The sequence below is a fragment of the Trachemys scripta genome, chromosome 12, assembly GCF_013100865.1.
Source record: "Trachemys scripta elegans isolate TJP31775 chromosome 12, CAS_Tse_1.0, whole genome shotgun sequence".
Classification (NCBI taxonomy): Eukaryota; Metazoa; Chordata; order Testudines; family Emydidae; genus Trachemys; species Trachemys scripta.
Window position 1 is genome coordinate 35,376,309 of NC_048309.1, and position 19,232 is coordinate 35,395,540.

Here is a 19,232-nt window from a genome sequence, read left to right on the forward strand (position 1 = left end):
AAATCCCATTCCCCTCCCACAGCTATGGGGAGAACCCAAGAGTCCTTGTTCTTATTCCTGCTCCCCTCCCCTGCTCTAACGCACTAGCATCTAGTGATTAGAGCAGGGGGTCTGGGAGCCAGGACTCCTGGTTTCTCTCTAAGCTCTGGGAGGGGAGGTGTGACAAGGACCAGTCGCTCCCTTGCTCCTCCTCAAGGATTCAGTGGCACTGGAAGAGCTGTGCCGGGACGGAGCCTGAGGCTGGAATAACACCAGCCGTGAGCCCTGGGCTGCCCCCACCCACAGCTCTGCCGGTGCCCCTCAGTCCTGACTGGCAGCCCCAGCTGATCCGGCATGGCAGCTGGTGTGAAACTGGCTCCATGGACACATTGTGTAACCAGCTGGGACAGGAGGTCGCTGGGTGACTGCAGTGTCTGGACCCCGGTTCTGTTCTGGTGCAGCAGAGAGCTGGGGGATACCGGACTAGCAGGATGAGTGGGCTGGATGACTCAGGGGTTAGATGTGAGGGGAAAGGGTGGGAGAGGAAGCCTGACTGACCTCGGGGTGTGATGGGAGGGGCAGGGAATACCAGGATAGAGGGGTTGATAAGCCAGCCTGGTACTTACCTTCCCACAGCAGGAAATTGATCTGAGATATGAGCTTGCAATCCTCAGCCCATCCGTGCAGGAATGGCCTTCTTGTCACCTGGTGCTTGCCTCACTGTCTCCCTCCAGAACTCGTCTGCCTTCCTGTCCTGATGAGAGCTTTGGGCAGCAAGCACCTCCCTGCCCCTCTCCCACCAATAGCCCGGCCCCCGCTCTGTGCCCAGTGAGAGAGACAGCCCAGCTGGGGTGCGCTGGGATTGGCAGATATTGCAGAGCCATCTCTCGGGGAATTGTCCTTTGTCGCTGTGGGCCAGCCCGGGGGGACCAATTTGCCTCGTATAACGGCATCCTTGGCCGAGGAGGAGAGACAAAGGATCAACGCCCATCTGAAACCAAACCAGAGCCAAGTCACAGAGCCAGAGCCTCAGTGTTCCACTCTCAGGTCCTCGGTTTACCAGCGTTGTGTCTCAGGAACCCCTGGACCAAGTGACTCCAAATTTGCCCCACTTACCCTAGCTCAGACATCAAGGAGACATGGCACATTTCAAAACGTGATACAGCATGTGGGTTTTGGAGCGCCTAGAAAACGCAGCTGTTAAGCAGTGAGCTCGTATCAGCCCCTAACAGGCTACGTCTACATTAGCACTTTTGTTGGCAACACTTTTGTTGGTCGGGGTGTGAAACACACACACACACACACACACACGACCAACATAAGTTTCACGGACTAAAGCATCAGTGTGGACAGCGCTATGTGGGTGAGAGAGTTCTCCGGAACAATGGGCGAACATCTCCGCTCCAGCAGGAGACCAATTGCTCACCTTTGCTGGACGTGAACTATTGGAACCTATTTCTAGTATGCAGACAGAATGCCTTAACCAGTGGTGGGCCATACGTGGTACGACACCATTCACAACTGGTGTGGCACTGGCTTGCCTTGCAGATCATTCCTTGCTGAACCAGGGCACGGGATGATTTTTGTGGCTAGTGGTTTGGGGCACTGCAGTTGCTGGGTGTCCACATTGAGCCATGTTAAAGAGGTCTGGTTTTGCAAGCGCGGGGGCTCGGCCCTTTATGTAAGCCAAAGCTCTTAAAGGGGCGCATGCCGGGCTCCCAAAATCCCCCACCCCTTTTGAAAAAGGCAGGCCTTTCTGGAATCTACACTCCGTTGGATTGGCTTCAAAACCTGCCCCAGGCTTTCCCAGCACTTAGCAGCACTGGGTCTCGGCCGCATCCCCAAAACCCACTCAGTGGGGGATGGCCCCGTTGGTGCATGGATGCTGTCCCGCCGAAAGGGCCCGAAGAAACCACAAGCAAAGACGCGCACAAAACACACGATTTATTTCAGCGGCAACGTCCATTGAACGAACAGGCTCAAAGAACAGGCATCCATGAGCTGGGCGCTTGGAGGGCCAAGCTGTAGTCTGACCTCCTGTCTAGCACAGGCTGCTAAATTCCATCCAGCTCTCCCAGCACTGAACCCAGGAACAGGCGTTTGGCTAAAGCATCTTCCCGAAAGGCCCCAGGGAGTTTGTTCCATGGGTTAATCGCCCCCCCCATTACAAAAAACGGAGCCTTGTTTTCAATTTTAATTGGGCTTCCAGCTATTTCCCAGGAGTCTCTGCAAGGCCAAGGAACCCACTGTCCACCAGCTGCGCAGAGATTGTGGCTTCATCTCACAGCCACCCTGGCCTTGGCACTAGGGTTGCCGAGATTCCTGGAGGTTTCATCCCGTGACATGATCTTTAATTAAGGGAGGGCGGGCAACCCTACGTGGCATCAGCTGCATCCAAGGGGCCCACGCTGTTAGGAGCCCCCTGGCTGGACCTCCCCAAGTGGTCTAAGGGATTTGGACAGCAAGTGAGAGGCAGGGGAAGCAGACACCCAACACCCCAAGGCAGCCTTGGCAGCCTCAGCCCTGGAGGAAGGGGTCAGCTGAGGGGTTGGTGCAGCTCTGCCCATGGGCTGTAGCCCTGGAGAGCGGGAGGGAGTTCGGCTCTGTAACACCACGCCACGGGTAACCAGCAGCGGGGAATTAAACCCACTACCCCTGATGCTAAGTCCATGAGCCTGTACTGGCTGAGCTAAAGGCCTCTGCTCTGTTAGCCCAGGCTAGGGCAGGCTCATCAGCCTGCACAGGGGCCAAGATGCCATGAAAGAGGGACAGACCCGAGCACAGGGCTGGGAGTGGGGGGTGGAGATTACTTTGCTCCTAGGACTCCAGGGAGCTGGCTGGCTCAACAGCTGGGGTGGGAGACTCCTGGGCCCTCTGGAAACACACTGAGAACCTCCCAGCTTGCAACACTCAAGCCAGTGAACAGCCACTAGGTGTCCCAGTCCCTGCCCCCTGAGCCAGCCAGTCCCTGCCCCAGGGCTGGTGCCCCCTAAAGGGGAAAGGCCCCGTGTCCTATTCCCCACCCCCCTTAGCCAGCCAGTCCCCGCCCTGGGGCCAGATGGGACCCAGCACTCCCGAGAGGGAAAGGCCCCATGTCTCTAGCCCCCTGAGCCAGCCAGTCCCTGTTCTGGGGCCGGATGGGAGCCAGCGCCCCCTAGAAGGGAAAGCCCCATGTCCCCCAGCCCTCTGAGACAGCCAGTCCCCGCCGTAGATGGGAAAGGCTTCATGTCCTATTCCCCACCCCCCTGATCTAGCCAGTCCCTGCCCTGGAGCCGGATGGGAGCTGACACCCCCTAGAGGGGACAAGCCGTTTGGGGTCAGTCTCTGCAGGGCTTGGCCCCTGGACAGGGCCGGCTCCAGGCACCAGCCTGGCAAGCAGGTGCTTGGGGCAGCCACTCCGGAGAGGGCGGCACATCCAGCTATTCGGCGGCAATTCGGCGGACAGTCCCTCACTCCCGCTTGGAGCGAAGGACCTCCCGCCGAATAGCCGCCGCAGATCTTGATCGCGGCTGTTTTTTTTTTTTTTTGGCTGCTTGGGGCGGCCAAAACCCTGGAGCCGTCCCTGCCCCTGGAGCCCCCACCCAGCCCTGCCTCCCCCTCAGGCCCAGACAGCAATGGTGGCCATGACGGTGAAACCCAGGGCGATGAAGGAGAACTTGGCCAGGGGCGGCTCGCGGGAGCTCAGCTCATGGGGCAGGATCTCCAGGAAGGTGATGTACAGGAAGGTGCCGGCCGCCACCCCCTCCACCAGGGCCATGGCCAGCCCGCCGGCCGCCCCGCCCGAGAACGAGAGCCCGATGCCAACGGCCATGCCAGAGGGGGACATGAGGGCAAAAATGCCCAGGTAGAGCAGCCTCCAGCGGGGCTGGGTGCCGCTTTGCACCAGCTGCAGCCCCAGGCTGAAGGCGATCACGCCCTTGTGGGCCAGCACAGCCAGGCAGAGCTGGAGGGCCCCTGCCTCGCCCTGCTGCACCCCCACCGCCAGCCCCTCGAAGAGCGAGTGCAGCGACAGCGTAATGAAGAGCACCAGGGCCCGGAAGGAGCCAGGTGAGGGGCCGTGAGGCCCCGGAACCCCGTGGGAATGTGGGACAGAGGAGACGCTGGGCACCGTGGCCCCGTGGGAGTGGGGGACGGAGGGGACGCTGGGGGCTGAGCAAGCAGGGTCCTTGCCCGGGGCCCCGTGGGATGGTGGAGCCGCGTGGCAGCAGTGCAGCACCAGGCTCTCGGTGAGAAAGACAAGGAAGAAGCCGAGGGAGATGACGAGCTCCGCGAAGGGGTAATCCAGCTATGGGGAGAGGGATGGGGAGATGGTTTGTTTCAGAGGGACTCGCACGCAGCCACCCAGCCTGACCTTCCCCACCTCCACCCACAGCGTAAGGAGTGGGTCCCAAAGGGAGGGCTATTTAGGAGGATGGAGTCTAGTGGTTAAAGCAGGGGGGCTGGGAGCCAGGACTCCTGGATTCTGTCCCCAACTCTGGGAGGGGAGTGGGGTCTAGTGGGTTAGAGGGGGAAGGGGCTGGGAGTCAGGACTCCAGGGTTCTCTCCCTGGCTGGGGGGGGGGGGGGGGGTTTGGGGGTTTAGGGGGGGGGGGACTGGGAGTCAGGACTCCTGGCTTCTATCCCCGTATCTGGGAGGGGAGATTTGACGAGGCCCAGTCGCTCCCCCTGCCTTGGCTCTGCTCTCACAGCTCTTTCCCCACAGCAGCCCTCTTCCCGCCTTTCCCCAGTGGGGGCACTTCCAGCTGAGAGGTGTTGGAGGTGCTCACCTCAGCCCCACAGGCACTGGCCCTAGACGAGTCGTTCTGTGTCCCCGTCAGGTTCTGCCCAGCGGCAGCCTGTGGGGAGACAAGAGGAGTCAGATATCGCGCTGGGGGGCAGGCGGTGCACTGACCCCATATACACTTGAAGGGGTGTCCCTGCACCTCCTGCTGGAGGGGATGGGCCCTGCTCCGTGTGTGTCCCTGCGCCCCCTGCTGGAGGGGACGGGCCCTGTTCTGTGTGCGCCACACTGCTGGAGCAAGGGGGTCCCGTGCGTCTCTGCTCCATCTCACCTGCTGCAGCCGCTTGCCCAGCTCCCCCTGGATGTCTGTCAGCGCGTCGGCCGCCGTGTGCATGAGGCAGGCGCCCAGGAAGACCCCCGCTGCAAAGCAGCCGATGAAGCTCAGGATGCGCCGGTGCCGCCCTGTGGGAGGAGAGGGCCGGGGTGAGGCCAAGGCCACGGCCATGGGGCAGGGCTGAGCAAAGCAATCCTAGCTTGGGAGGTGGGTCTTGAACTGGGGAACCACACAGTCTGGGGCAGGGAGAAAGCCAGAGGTGGGGCAGCAGGCACAGAGCCCTGGCCTGGCACCGGGAACACCTGGGTTCCAGTTCTGGCTCAGGCTGTTAGGTGAGCTTGGTAAGTCACTTGGCCTCCCGTGCCTCAGTTTCCCCATCTGTACAATGGGGCTAATGAGACTGACCTCCTTAGCAAAGTGCTTTAAGATCTGCTGACAGAACAAGGGTGATTAATGAACTGGCAAGAGGATGGAGTGAAAGCCGCACAGCTCCCCGGGGAGAAAGAGCTGGCCACAGATAGGAAGATCAAGGGCAAAGTAATGGGTAAGAAAGAAAGTGGTACAGAGGTGGACAGACAAAGCCTCAGTTTCCCTCAGGGGGTCCAGAGGCCCCTGAGTGTGACTGTTTCTTTTGCCCCACGGGGAGGCAGTGATGGGGCTGGGGCAGGATGGAGGTATCATTCATGCCTGCAGCTGCCCCATTGCCTGATTTACTAAGGGGGTTTCCCCTGCCCCAGGAGCCAGAAGCCTGCAGGGGATAGGGGAGGGGAAGCACCAGACAGACAGATACACAGAGAACAAGAGCGAGGAGCAGCAAGAGATAGATAGGCAGGCCTTGGCTACACTGGCGCTGTACAGCGCTGCAACTTGCTGCGCTCAGGGGTGTGAAAACGCTTCCCCCCCCCCGAGCGCAGCAAGTACAGCGCTGTAAAGTGCCAGTGTAATCAGAGCCTGCAGCGCTGCAAGCTATTCCCCTCGAAGAGGTGAAGTACATACAGCTATTCCCCTCGGAGAGGTGGAGTACATACAGAGCTCTCTCGCAGCGCTGGCGGCGCGACTACACTTGCGCTTCACAGCACTGTGCAGTCCCGGGTGCAACCAAGGCCATAGATAGATAGATAAATAGATCGAGTAGAGGTGTGCGCATGGGAATAGGTAGGTAGATGGATGAACGGAGGGGTGTCTATGGGAACAGATGATAGAGGACCAGGGGTGTGTGTATGGGGATATGTAGGTAGATGGATGAACAGAGGGGTGTATATGGGGATAGGTAGATAGATGGATGGATGAACGGAGGGTGTGTATGGGGAAAGATGATAGAGGAGCAGATGGGTGTCTATGGGGATAGATGATCCAGGAGCAGATGGGTGCATATGGGGATACCCAGCCCGCCCACCCCTGCGATGTGGATGGGAAACCGCTGTCCCACTCCCCACCCCCAACCCCTCTTCACCTTTGGCCGCTTTGATCTGGAACCACTTGACCTGGGCCGGGATGAGGCCGCAGACGAGGGTAATGAACAGCAGAGCCACCAGGCAGCCGATCTTCACCGCCAGGAGCGGCTCCATCTGTGCGGGCGGCAGGAGAGCCGGGCCAGGCGATACAGCTGGGCCTTACCCTGGGCTCACACCCTACAGCCCCTCCTCCACAATGCCCTGCTAGCCCGTCCTCTCCTGTCCCTCCTCGTCTAACCCGTCCCAGGCTAGGGAGACCCCCACCACGGATAATCCTAACCCTAGGTAGCCCAAGACGGCGCCAAGCCCTCAGCTGAACCCAGGCGTGTCTGGGGACCCTTCCAAGCCCCGGGAATCGGTGGGAGATGCTGTGCCACACAGATTGGTTCAGGCCATTCCCAGTTCCCTGGCCATCCTCCTCTCCTCCTTCCCTCCCGTCTCTACCTCACTCCATCTGCCCTTCTGCCTTCCACTTCTCCTTCCTTCCCCCTCTCTCTGCATTCACTGCATCTCTGCTGCTTCTCGCTCCCTCTCCTGCTCCGCTCCTGCCACCTTCTCCAGCACCTCCCAGCCCCAGAGTGAATAATAACCTCCCAAGAGAAGGGAACCACCCCCTCCCCGCCCCTCCTTCAGTCTTAATTGCACCACCATTAAATAATTTATTGGGTAAACATTTCCCAAGAGCACTTTTCCCCACCACTTCTCCGGTCACCGGCTGCATTCCTAGCAGCTTAGATACGCTTGTATGGAGCACCCATCCCTCCCTAAATACCCAGCAGGCCCTGGCCCGGGGGGATTTTCCAGCTGTCGAGGGGTTTGGTGCCAGGCTGGACAGTGCCGGATCAGCATCTCCTGGGCCCCAAGCAGGGTGAGGATGGAGAGACCTCAAACATACAGCGCCCCCGGGGCTTGGTCAGCCCTCCACCTCTGCCAGCTGCCCGGCCTGGATTCACAGGAGTGACAGCCGTGTCTCCAACCGTGCCCCCGAGGACAGCCCGTCGGATCCAGCACCCGTTTCTCTCCCTGGCTGCCCAGCAGGCCCTCGGGAGAGACGCCACCAGCAGGGATCTGCAGTGGCAAAGGCCAGCCTGGCAAACCAAGCCACTGCCTTTTACTCACTCGCAACTTGGGCTGAAGGGGCCTAAAGTCAGTGTCACCTGAGAGAGGCGCTGGCTGCCCTGCCGCTCCCAAACCCGGCCTCCCCATCTCTGCCCCAGCCATGGGCAGCCAGCGCCTCAGATCCCAGCTGGCTCCCACCTCCCGGCCCCATGCCCGATAGCTGCCCAGGAGGCTCCACGGGGTCTCCGCTGCTGAGGTCCTTTGTCCTCTGGTGACATCGGGACAGTTCTAGGTAGTGCATTGCTGTTTGTGTGACCCTTCTTCCCTCTCCCCCCAGGAGAAATTCAATCCTTCACATGCAGTCTGCATGGTGAGTGGGGAAACCGAGTCACACGCATCCCAGACTAATATTGCCATGCTGCTCCCACTGCCGCAGGACACCTTGAGCTTCGTTACTGGCCAGGCAATACTGGGATGTTTGGTCACAAACAGGGCCAGATGAGAATCTCCTAGAAGAAAGAGGCCCCACGTCCTGTTCCCTGCATTGGGGGCAGACAGGAGCCAGCATCCCGGCCCCACCTTCCATTCCCCACCCCACTAAGCCAGCTGATCCCCACGCCCTGCGCCTGGGTCCCAGCCAGCGCCTCCTAGAGGGGATTATCTGAGCTCCTCTGATGGCATCAATGCCTCACTGCAGCTTGGCTCCTGAAACACACCCCAGCCCTTCACCCGCTGTTTACTCTGCACAGAGCATTTCCCAACACCACCACCAGCAGCCGATGGGCCACGGCCCTGATGCAGCATAACCCTCAGTGTCCCTGGCAGCCAGCACTGGCCCCATGGTCCCAGTGTGGCGCTATGTAGTGGGGTGGGGACTCGGTAGGGGGTGCTCTCCCCTAGCATGCAGTGCTGTCAGGGAACAGGGTGGGGGCCCGCAGGGGGCGCTGTCCTGCAAGGAGCAGAAAGGGGGCCCCGCAGGGAGCGGGGGATGTCTGCATGGAGCAGGATGCGGGCCCCACAGGAGAGATTGTCCCATAAGGAGCAGGATGGGGGGCCCACAGTGGACGTTATCCCGCAGGGAGCAGGGTGGGGGGTCGCAGGCAGCGCTGTCCTGCAGGGAGCTGAGGCCACCCGGAGCTCAGCCCCCTCTCCCTCTCCCCCCTCCCCCCCCAGCCCCACGGTCGCATGCCAAGCCTACGCACACAGCTGGGTCACGCCCAGGGGCTCCATGGAACCAGCTGAGCCCGTTGCCCCGCCCAAGCTACTGCAATGCCAGCAAGTGGTAACTCACCCTAGCGCAGCACACGCTGTGCCCAGCGTGCAGGGCAGGCTCACCGCCCATGGGGTGGGGGGCTGGCCACCCACAATAGGAAACTGAGACCCACAAGGGGAAGGGACACAGTGACAGAACAGAACCAGGAGTTCTGGTTCCCAGCCCCCACTGCTCTAACCACTAGCCCCCACTCTCCTCCCAGGGCTGGGGAGAGATTTTAGGGGGGAGGGATAGCTCAGTGGTTTGAGCATTGGCCTGCTAAACCCAGGGTTGTGAGCTTAATCCTTGAGGGGGCCATTTAGGGATTGGGGCAAAAATCTGTCTGGGGATTGGCCCTGCGTTCAGCAGGGGGTTGGACTAGATGACCTCCTGAGGTCCCTTCCAACCCTGATATCCTATGATAACCCAGAAGTCCTGACTCCCAGCCCCTGCTGCTCTAACCACCAGCCCCCACTCTAGGGTGACCAGACAGCAAATGTGGAAAATCAGGACAGGGGGTGGGGGGTAATAGGCGCCTGAATTAATGGAGATATCCTATCTCCTAGAACTGGAAGGGACCTTGAAAGGTCATTGAGTCCAGATCTCTGTCTTCACTAGCAGGACCAAGTACTAATTTTGCCCCAGATCCCTAAGTGGCCCCCTCAAGGACTGAACTCACAACCCTGGGTTTAGCAGGCCAATGCTCAAAACACTGAGCTATCCCTCCCCAAAAAAGAAAAAGACCCAAAAAATCAGGACTGTCCCTATAAAATCGGGACATCTGGTCACCCTACCCCACTTGCATCCCAGAGCTGGGCAGAGAACCCAGGAGTCCTGACTCACAGACTGCTGCCAGTCTAACCCTGCGCAGTAACTGACGCCAAAGCCGGTGGACTGTTTTAGGCTCTCTTTATTGGACCCAACCTGGGTGCCGGGAAGCCACCAGCTGCAGAAGGGAACCCAGGAGTACTGCTGGCTCCCCCGTGCTCATTGGGGCCAGCACCTGCACCGCCGCAGGCGACAGGGGCCATCAGAAGATCCCCCCACCACCAGTGCCAATCCATTGGGTGCTTCCTGCTGCCGTCCCCACATCAATGCTCACGAGGGTCAGGTAACGGATCACAGCGGGACCTCGGGGGCTCAGCATCTGCCCCCTGGGATGGGATGGAGAGTTACTCTCCCGGAACGGCCTCCCCAGGGGGCACTGTCACGGGCAGCCGATCTCCCCAGTGGCTCAGCCGGGCACAGCGATACAGATCCCTGTGGGGAGAGGGAATGGTGAGGGGTCCGGCCCCCCGAACCAGCAAGTTCCAGGTCTGGATGAGAGCAGGCACCTCCTAGAGGGGAAAGCCCCATATCCCATTCCCCACCCCCTTGGGCCAGCCAGTCGGGAGCCAGCGCTCCCTAGAAGGGAAAGGCCCATGCCCCATTCCCTGCACCAGTTGGTCCCTGCCCTTGGGCCAGATGGGTGCTGGCACCTCCTAGAGGGAAAAGGCTCCGTACCCCATTCCCCACCCTGAGACAGCCAGTCCCTGTCTTGGAGCCAGATGGGAGCTGGCGCCCCAAGGAGGGGAAATGCCCCATATCCCATTCCCACCCCCACTCCCCCCCACCGAGCCAGCCAGGCCCCGTCTCCGGGCCGTTGGCGGAGTGGTACCTGCCGTGCCGGCGCGCGGTGATCACGGCGTGCTGCAGGCTCCCGTCGGCACAGCACAGGTGGCAATGGACGTGCCGGGTGCAGCCCAGGACGGCCTGGGTGATGCGGGGCCAGGGCTCCTCGCCCTCCCCTGGCCCCCGGCGCAGGATCAGGAAGGAGAACAACTCCTCCTTCAGCGCCGGGTTCTGCAACGACACGAGGGCAGGGGGTGAGCCAGGGGGTTCCCTGCAGAGCCCCCCCAATCCACCTCCCCCAGCCCCTCCGACCTAGGGCTGGCCCCGGCTTGTTCCCCACTCTTGCAGCCAGGCATTCCCCGCCCTGGGACCAATCCCCCCGCAGCTCCCCATATGCCCCGCTGCCCAGGGGGGGGGGACGGACAGACAGACACGGCTCCCCATACGCCCTTGCTGCACGGCGGGAGGGGCACAGCTCCCCATATGTCCCACTGCCAGGCAGGGGGGGCACTCACCCAGTGGAAGGGCAGGGGGTGGTAGGCCTGGAGGTAATTGCAGGGAAGGGGCCGCTTGGGGTTCAGCCGTGGGCAGGGCAGGTGGTGCGGGCACTAGGGGACAGAAACTGGTGTTAGAGCATCCCATGTCCCCCCAACCCCCTCCACCTGGCCTCGGCCTGTCCGCCCAACCCCCTCCAGCCGCCCTGCAGGCCTCAGCCCGCTCCCCCCACCCCGCCAATACTCACTGGGGCGAAGACGTGAGCCTCCCGTGGGTCATGCAGCACCTTGTCTCCCCCCTGTTGGCATAGGGGAGAGGAGTTAGAGCCCAAAGGGAACCAGCTGCACCCCCTGTTCCCTCTGCACTGCCGGCCCGGACCCCTGGGTCCTGTTCCATCCCAGTTCCTCCCCCTGGAGTACCTGGGGGGCAGAGCTCTGCACTGCCAGCCCAGACGCCTGGGTCTCGTTCCATCCCAGTCCCTCCCCTTGGGGTACCAGGGCAGGGGAGCTCTGCATAGCCGGCCCGGACGCCTGGGTCCCGTTCCATCCAAGTCCTTTCCCAGGGGGGCCCCTCAGTGCTTTGTGTTATTGTCCCGGACACCTGCGTCCCATTGTCTATCGGTTCTCCCCTCCCCCAGTGGCTGGGAGTCTGCCAAAGCTGCTGGAGATGGGGAGGGCGGATTGCAGGGGGGGGCTCCCGCCATGGCCCCAGGGAAGGAGCAGGGTCCCCTCACCCCCAGGACGATCTCTCGCGCCTCCATGAGCATCTGGTGCCCCTCTTTGGTTCCGTTCTCCACCAGCACCTGGAGGGGATTGGGCGTTAGAGGGGCTGATCTTGGGGGGAGGGGAAGAGACTAGGCATGGGGGGGATGAACTGGGGGGCAGAAAGGGGGAGCCTGGGGAGGGGGCAGAGGGGTCAATCTGGGGGAGGGGAGGGAGATGCTGGGGGGACTGATCTGGGGGAGGGGAGGGGGACTCCAGGCTGGTCGGCTGAGGGACTCTGGGCAGGGGGGCAGAGAGGCAAGGGGTTATTCACCAGGAAGCCGTCCGTCTTCCTCCACAGCGTCTGTATGGTCTCCCTGCGCTCAGACAGGCTGGGCAGCTCGTTCAGGGAGAAGGCTGAGACCACCACGTCAAACTTCACCTGCAAGTGCCCCAGGAGGGAGACATGGGATGTGGGCAGGGTGGGGGAGATCAGACAATAGCCCCCTGGCTGGGGTGGGGCAGATCCCCAGAGACCTCCCTCCCCCACTGGAGAATGCCCCAGCATCCAACCGCTCTGACCCGCCCCCTCTTCCTCATGCTGCTGCTGTCCCCCACCCCAGAGCCAAACGCATTCTGGTGCTGCCTCCCCAACAGAACCGCAAAGCAATGTGGGATGGCACCAGAATCTAACAACACTGGCGTCCCCATCCCCAGGCTTCCTTGCAAAGCACTGGACCCCCCCAGCGCTCCCCCATAGATCCAGCTGCCCCTGTATTCCCCGCCACCCCTACAGGCAGGGCCCTTTACCTTGGGCGAGACAGGGAGGAACTGCCGGAAATAGACGCCTGGGAAGAGCGGGGTCTGGGGGGACTCGGAGCCACCTGGAGCAGGGAGGGATGGACAGACAGACAGACATCAGGGCGGCGGTCACAGAGAGGGAGACAGACAGGACAGGAGGCAATGGAATGAGAGAACGATGCAAGAAGGCCCTGGAAGCCCGGACTCCTGGGTTCTCTCCCCAGCTCTGGGGTGGCAGAGGGGTCTAGTGGAGTGGAGTGGAGTGGAGGGATGCTGGGAGCCAAGACTCCTGGGTTCTTTCCCAGCTCTGGGGTGGCAGAGGGGTCTAGCAGTTAGAACTGGGGCCCTACCAGCACTGGCTGGGCACTCAGCAGCACCCCTGGAGACCTCACCTTGCAGCAGCCGCTCGGCAAGAGTCAGCATGGGGGCAGAGCTGTCGACACACAGGTACTCACGCAGGGTCTGGCCCCAGGCACCATGCGCCGCCCTGCACAGAGAGGGGGGGAGCATGAGACACCAGCAGCGCTCCCAGGACCACAGGAAATATCCCCCCCGCAGGGCAGAGGCTCACCAGCTGACGGAGCCCGTCCCAGAGCCGAAATCCAGCAGGGTGCGAGGGGCGAAGGCCGGAACCCGCTTCTGGATCTAGGGGGCACAGCAAAGAAAAACCGCATTGGGCCCAGCACAGCTCCACATAGACAACAGGTGGAGGGTGGGACTACTTCCCTTCAGAGAGTGGGGGCTAGTGGTTGGGAGGGGGCGGGGGGCTGGGAGCCAGGACTCCTGCGCAGAGTTCCCTCTAATTTTTTACATCCATGTGCAGAATGAATTTTATTATGTACACCAGTATGGCGCTGATGGGGGAGGGGGGGCGAAGTGTGGGAGGGGGAAGAAGGTTGGGGTGTGAGGGCTCTGGTTGGGGGTGCTGGCTCTGGGATGGAGCTTGGGATGAGGGGTGCGGGGTGCTGGAGGGGGTTCAGGGCTGGGGCAGAGGGTTGGGGTGCGGCCGGGAATGAGGGGTTTGGGATGCAGGCTGCCCCTTGGGCTACGGCAGGGAGAGAGGACTCCCCCCAGCCTTCTCTCACCACAGCAGCTCGAGGCAGGGGAGAGGTGCCTCTCCCTGGCTGCGGCAGCTCCGGTGGGGCTGCATTGGGCCGGTCCAAGGGGCAAGTCTGGGGCAGATCCACGCTGGGGCCAGCGGGGAGAGGCACCACTCCCCTGTCAGGTCCATGCTGGGGGAGAGGCACCCCTCCCCGCAATAGCCCTGAGCCCGTGCACGGGGCTTAATAGGCAGCTGCGCAGCCACGCAGCTTAGAGGGAACTTAGCTCCTGGGTTCTCTCCCCAGCTCTGGGACGGGAGTGGGGTCTAGTGCTTAGCACAGTGTCTTACCTCATGGAAGGCTCTGGACACAGCCGCAAACCCCCCATCCAGCCGAGCTGCCATGTACACAAGACTCAGCTCGTCTGTATACCTGAGACGGAAAGAACACACAGAGCACGTCAGTTGGGGGCTCTGACCCCCCCCCCCCCCCCCACACACACACACACCCCAGAGCCAGTGCTGACCTCCTTTACTGCCTGCCAGAAACTGGGGCTGGTAAACAGATGTCATGCCCCACCCCAGAACTGGCTGCACCTTAGCTCTTGTGAGTCATCCCCATGTGGTGTTGCTGTGCGGCTATTTCCCAGCTGCTCCACCCCAGAGCTGGCTGCATCTTAGTGCTGGGAGAGGCGTTCCTGTGTGACCTCCTTCACTGCCTGCCAAAATCTGAGGCTGGTAAACAGATGCTCCGCTCCACCCCACCCCAGAGCTGGCTGCATCTCAGGAGTGGGCGAGATGTCTCTGTGTGGCATTGCTGTGTGTCTATTCCCAGCTGCCCCACCCCAGAGTTTGCTGCATTGCAGCGCTGGCTGAGGCATTCCCATGTGACCTCCTTCACTGCCTGCCAAAATTTGAGGCTGGTAAACAGATGCTCCACCCCACCCCAGAGCTGGCTGCATCTCAGTATCGGGTGAGCCATCCCTATGTGGCATCGCTGTGCAGCTGTTCCCCAGCTGCCCCACATAAGAGTTCGCTGCATCTCAGCACTGCAGGTGACCCATTGCAACCCTGAGAGGGTGTCACCTCAGTGCCTCCCAGTGATAGGTGGTTTTTCGAAGCCTGTTCAGCACCCTCCTCTGCAGCTTCTCCTTCTCAGCGTCGGTCAGGGGGCTGGATGCATCTGACGGAGAGAGACAGGGTTAAGAACAGAGCTGGCTGGGGGAGATCAAGCAGAGAGAGAACACTGAGTGAGGAGAACGCCCCCCGCCGGGCCTCCACCCCACAGCACTGTGGGGTACTGGGGCCAGCACTGACTGCATGGGCAGAGCCCTTCACCCAGCTGGTTTCTCCCCATCCTGCCCCTCAGTCGGCGCTCACCTGCTGTGTGGGGCTGGACTTTCTCCCTCAGCTGCTGCTCTAGCTGCTGCCCTCTCCTCTGCAGCTCGCTGGCCTCCAAGGGCCGTTTCCGGCTCCAGAGGTAGTTGGTCAGGGCCACCACCTGGTCCTTCAGCCCATGCATGGTGGACTCTGGTGGGGGATGAATGAGATACGATGGGCCCAGTGAGAAGCCCATCACGCTGAACAGAGCAGGGATCACCTGGTGCTGAGATGTACCCAGCTCCGGGGTCTGGCAGTTGGGTAACAGCCGCACATAACACCACATGGGGACGGCTCTGGGGCAGGGCAGCTGAGTAACAGTAGTGCAAGGAGAGAGTACCCCTACTGAGCCTCTCACCCTGCTTCTTGCAGCACCAAGCCCCCTTGCGCCCAGTGGTTACTTACGCTCCACCAGCAGCTGGGCAGCCTTCACCAGTTCGGCCGGGAGCCGAACACTCCTGAGATGCAGCACCCCTGGGTGCCGGCGGTGGGGGACGTTGCCCAGAAAGTCAGAGGAGTTGTCCACCTGGGAAACCCTTGGGATGATGGTGGAGAAGGCCTGAGTAGGGAGAGAGCCATCAGGAGAGCAGGACAGCAAGGATAAGACCATGTATCCCTATATGGCCTGCATGGGAAGGTCCATATGGGCTGTATGGCTCAGCCAGTGGGCAGTGAGGGTAGCAGGGCCATATGGGGGATACTGCATAGCAGCAGGCTCTATATGATTATAGCCTGGTAGGCTAGTCAATATGGGGTTATATAGCCCAAGCAGGACCATGGCCCCAGGCTCCAATAGGTCTGGGTTGGTGGCAATGTCAGAAATGGGTGTATATGGTTTTACATAGCGACACTGTCAGATTTAGAGTGGGGAGCTGAAGGAGGAAGGCTGGTCATTACCTGGTCATATGGCATGGGGCAGGATAGGACATACGGAGTTACGTGGTGGGGGTGGAAAAGGGGGGCAGAGCTCCCTCGTGCGTTATCCCCACTGGCCCGTCACGCTGCACTGACCGCACTGCATCGCATTTGGGGACTGGCTTGGGCACTCTGGAGGAACCAATCCCTGTCCAACACACGCTGTCCATGTACGACTTACTCTCCATCTCAGCTTACAACCCAGGCTTATCTTATCCGCTGTAAACGGCTCCCTGGGCGTTCCCCTTATCTCAGCCAGCACCGAGATTCTGCTCCCAGACCGCCTGACCTCCCTAATCCTGCCTCCAAATGGGGCCAACGTCCAACATCACCATGTCCCATTACTCACATCAGGCCAGGCCGACGCTGCACCCCTTTGTTTGCCTTTCCCCCATTAGCTTACGTTTCACTGGCACCGTGTCCCCGTCCTCCTGTGCCTTCCTTTTTAAGGTCTCTGCTCAGCAACGTGTTCCCAAGTCCACAGTCGCTCTAATCATTTCCACCGCCATTAACCCCAGGCTCAAAGTACGAGGCAGGGGCTGCCCGCCCACCTCCTAGGGTCCAGCCCCAAACCCACACTGTACGCTTGCTCTGCCTGTGAAGCATCCTGCTGTAATTTCACCTGGGGTTTTCTTTTAATCACCCCATGACAAACTGCTCCAAAACAGCATAATCTTTTGATCTGTCACCACTGGACAGTTCAACGTGAACCAAAGCACAGATCAAGGAAAATAATGTTCCCTGGCTCCATTCCAGGAGCGGCCCTCAACAGCCACCCCACAATACTTGTTATCACCGGCATGGGCAGTTCCTGCTTCACTAATGTCCCAATGTGGAGCCTGCTCCCCCACAGTGAACCTGCACCCAAGCAATTCCACTTGCTACTCCAGGCAAGACCAGGGCCAGCATGCGTCAATTCAAGACAGCAAGGTTCCTTGCTCCATATCACTTAAGGCCGCTTTTACTTTGCATGCCATGCATTCCTTATATACTTCTCAGGGTATTATTATTAGAACACACTGACTTAAAGTCTTGCCTATCTGAATGCAATTACAACATCATTAATGAGCCCTTGGTTTTGCTTAATACATCAATACGGTACTTTTGCTTCAATTTTTTGTTGAAATGTTTGGTTATACAAGGTATGCCAGATATTACATGGTTTGGGAAGCGGAAGCTGGTCCATAAAGGGTTAATACAGCCCAAAGAAGAAGAGTCTTGTCCATTGTGGATAGTTCTCTGAAAACATCCACTCAACGTGCAGCGGCAGTCAAAATAGCTAACAGAATGTTGGGAATCATTAAGAAAGGGATAGAAATAAGACAGAAAATATCATATTGCCTCTATATAAATTCATGGTACATCCACATCTTGAATACTGCAGGCAGATGTGGTCACCCCATCTCAAAAAAGATATACTGGAATTGGAAAAGATTCAGAAAAGGACAACAAAAATGATTAGGGGTATGGAACGGCTTCCGTATGAGGAGAGATTAATAAAACTGGGACTTTTCAGCTTGGAAAAGAGACGACTAAGGGGGGATATGATTGAGGTCTATAAATTCATGGAGGATAGGTCCATCAATGGCTATTAGCCAAGATGGGCAGGGATGGTATCCTTAGCCTCTCTTTGCCAGAAGCTGGGAATGGGCGACAGGGGATGGATCGCTTGATCACCTGTTTTGTTCATTCCCTCTGGGGCACCTGGCACTGGCCACTGTTAGAAGACAGGATAGTGGACTAGATGGACCTTTGGTCTGACCCAGTATGGCCATTCTTGTGTTCTTATATGTTGCAATATAACTGGAGAGAGTCTGGTCCATATGGGGTTATTTGGCCGGGGAGCTGATGTGTGCTTTAAGGTGTGTGTGGGGGGGTACAAATAGCGACATTGTATTTCAAAAATAAGGAACTGTTTTCTTAGCAACCCCACCCCTTCTCCTGATATTATTTTATCATTATTATTATTAATAATAATAATTATACTAAGGACTCACCTACATTCACCAGGGGTATCTCTTGTTGCTTTTTGCAGCACTCAGGAACTTCCAATCTTGTTTTACAAAAAAAGGGGCGTCCCTTATAATAAGGGACTGTTGGCAACCCTAGTTGGGAGGGGGGTTGGTCCATACATGGTTATATTGCTATGAGAACATAAGAACGGCCATACTGGGTTAGACCAATGGTCCCTCTAGCCTGTCTTCCGACAGTGGCCAATGCCAGGTGCATCAGAGAGAATGAACAGAGCAGGGCAATCCATCATGTCATTCAACCCCCACCTTCTGGCAGTCATGGGGAGTTATATCACCCAAAGGGGTTTGGTCCAGACAGCATTATATGGCTAAGGGGAGTCTGGTCCATATGGGGTTATATGGCCTGGAGGTCTCTGGCCTGTACAGGGTTATATGGTTGGGGGAGAGTATAAGGCTGAGGCACTGGTCCATACAAGGCTATATGGCCTGCGGCAGGGGGTTGGCTCTGGGTTGCAGTCCTGACAGGGTTATAGGAGTCTGATCTACACAGGGTTATATGGCCTGAGGGGAGGGGTGGTCCATATGGGGATATATGGCCCAGGAAGTTGTAGGGCGGGGCAGTTAGTTGGAGGGGGAAGGGTCAGATCTCGTCAAAGGCCATGGGCGCAGCTATATGGCCAGGAGGCGGGGCTCCTTCGGGGCAGAGGAGCACTGAGCTGGTCACGTGCTCTGCTTCCCCACACCCGCCCTTGGTGCCGGGTGCCGAAGCAGCCCCAGAGAGAGGCTGCACGCGCCCTTTACGCAAATCCCTCCTTGCCTATTCACGAGGTACCGGGCGCGGGGGGTCACTCACCCGGAGCGTGGATGGGCCGCCCTGAGGGCCCCAAAACCTCCATACCCGCCTCGCTGCCGCGGGGGCCGCCATCTTGGAACACCCACGGCCCCACCTCCAACGTACGGCCGCCAGAGTGACTAGCCAATCGGAAGGCGAGAGGGCGGGCCGCGACCGGGGACCAATTGCGGGCGGCTATGCAAATGAGAAGGTGGAACGCCGCGGCGGGAGCGGCGATTGGGCCAGCCCGCTACGAGTGGGCGGGGCCTACGCGGTGGGTATGGGCAGCCCGTGTTTTGGGCGCGAGAAATGCGGACGCCATCGCCCAGTCCGCGCCTCGCTTGTGGCTGATTGGTCCAATCTCCGTTCGTCCCGCCCTCCTCCTTCCCTCCCCTAGCGTTCCACGTCCTCTTTGCATATTCTCTCACCATTGGCCGCCACGTTCATTTCTCCTGTCGGGAGGGCTGCTCCGGAATCCAGCCCTGTGCTAGAGGGACCTGCCTGGGCGGGTTAATCTGGATTAGGGTACCTGTCTGGGAGGGTTAATCTGGATTAAGGTGGGGGAGCTTCGTTTGATTTTTTCGGGGCCTTGACTGGAGCTATCAGCTCTTGCCTTTGCAGCCATTTAACCAGGGCTCTCCCTGCAAATTGGGAGGGAGACAATTTAACCGGAAACGTTCTTTGCAAA

At 59.6% G+C, this 19,232-nt stretch overlaps 2 protein-coding genes across 6 annotated transcripts; both read right to left on the bottom strand.

Annotated features, from left to right (window-relative positions):
- Positions 1 to 3,010: 3,010 nt before the first annotated feature.
- SLC39A2 (solute carrier family 39 member 2) lies at positions 3,011 to 8,697 on the bottom strand. Its single transcript, XM_034787708.1, has 4 exons — positions 6,486 to 8,697; positions 5,030 to 5,160; positions 4,745 to 4,813; positions 3,011 to 4,264 (listed from the first exon to the last, which is right to left on the bottom strand). The coding sequence occupies exons 1-4, from the start codon at positions 6,598 to 6,600 to the stop codon at positions 3,578 to 3,580; spliced, it is 1,002 nt and encodes a 333-aa protein (XP_034643599.1). The 5' UTR covers positions 6,601 to 8,697; the 3' UTR covers positions 3,011 to 3,577.
- Positions 8,698 to 9,689: 992 nt separating this feature from the next.
- Positions 9,690 to 18,690, bottom strand: METTL17 (methyltransferase like 17). 5 transcript variants are annotated; one of them, XM_034787703.1, is made up of 14 exons: positions 18,566 to 18,690; positions 15,230 to 15,383; positions 14,825 to 14,974; positions 14,531 to 14,627; positions 13,796 to 13,877; positions 12,977 to 13,050; positions 12,861 to 12,892; positions 12,415 to 12,488; positions 11,939 to 12,046; positions 11,637 to 11,705; positions 11,151 to 11,201; positions 10,924 to 11,016; positions 10,455 to 10,639; positions 9,690 to 10,057 (listed from the first exon to the last, which is right to left on the bottom strand). In XM_034787703.1, the coding sequence occupies exons 1-14, from the start codon at positions 18,635 to 18,637 to the stop codon at positions 9,970 to 9,972; spliced, it is 1,329 nt and encodes a 442-aa protein (XP_034643594.1). In that variant the 5' UTR covers positions 18,638 to 18,690; the 3' UTR covers positions 9,690 to 9,969. The 5 variants fall into 5 exon arrangements, with proteins under 5 accessions (XP_034643594.1, XP_034643593.1, XP_034643598.1 ...); XM_034787702.1 differs by having other exon boundaries at positions 12,798 to 12,892; XM_034787707.1 differs by lacking the exon at positions 14,825 to 14,974 and having other exon boundaries at positions 12,798 to 12,892.
- Positions 18,691 to 19,232: the final 542 nt, after the last annotated feature.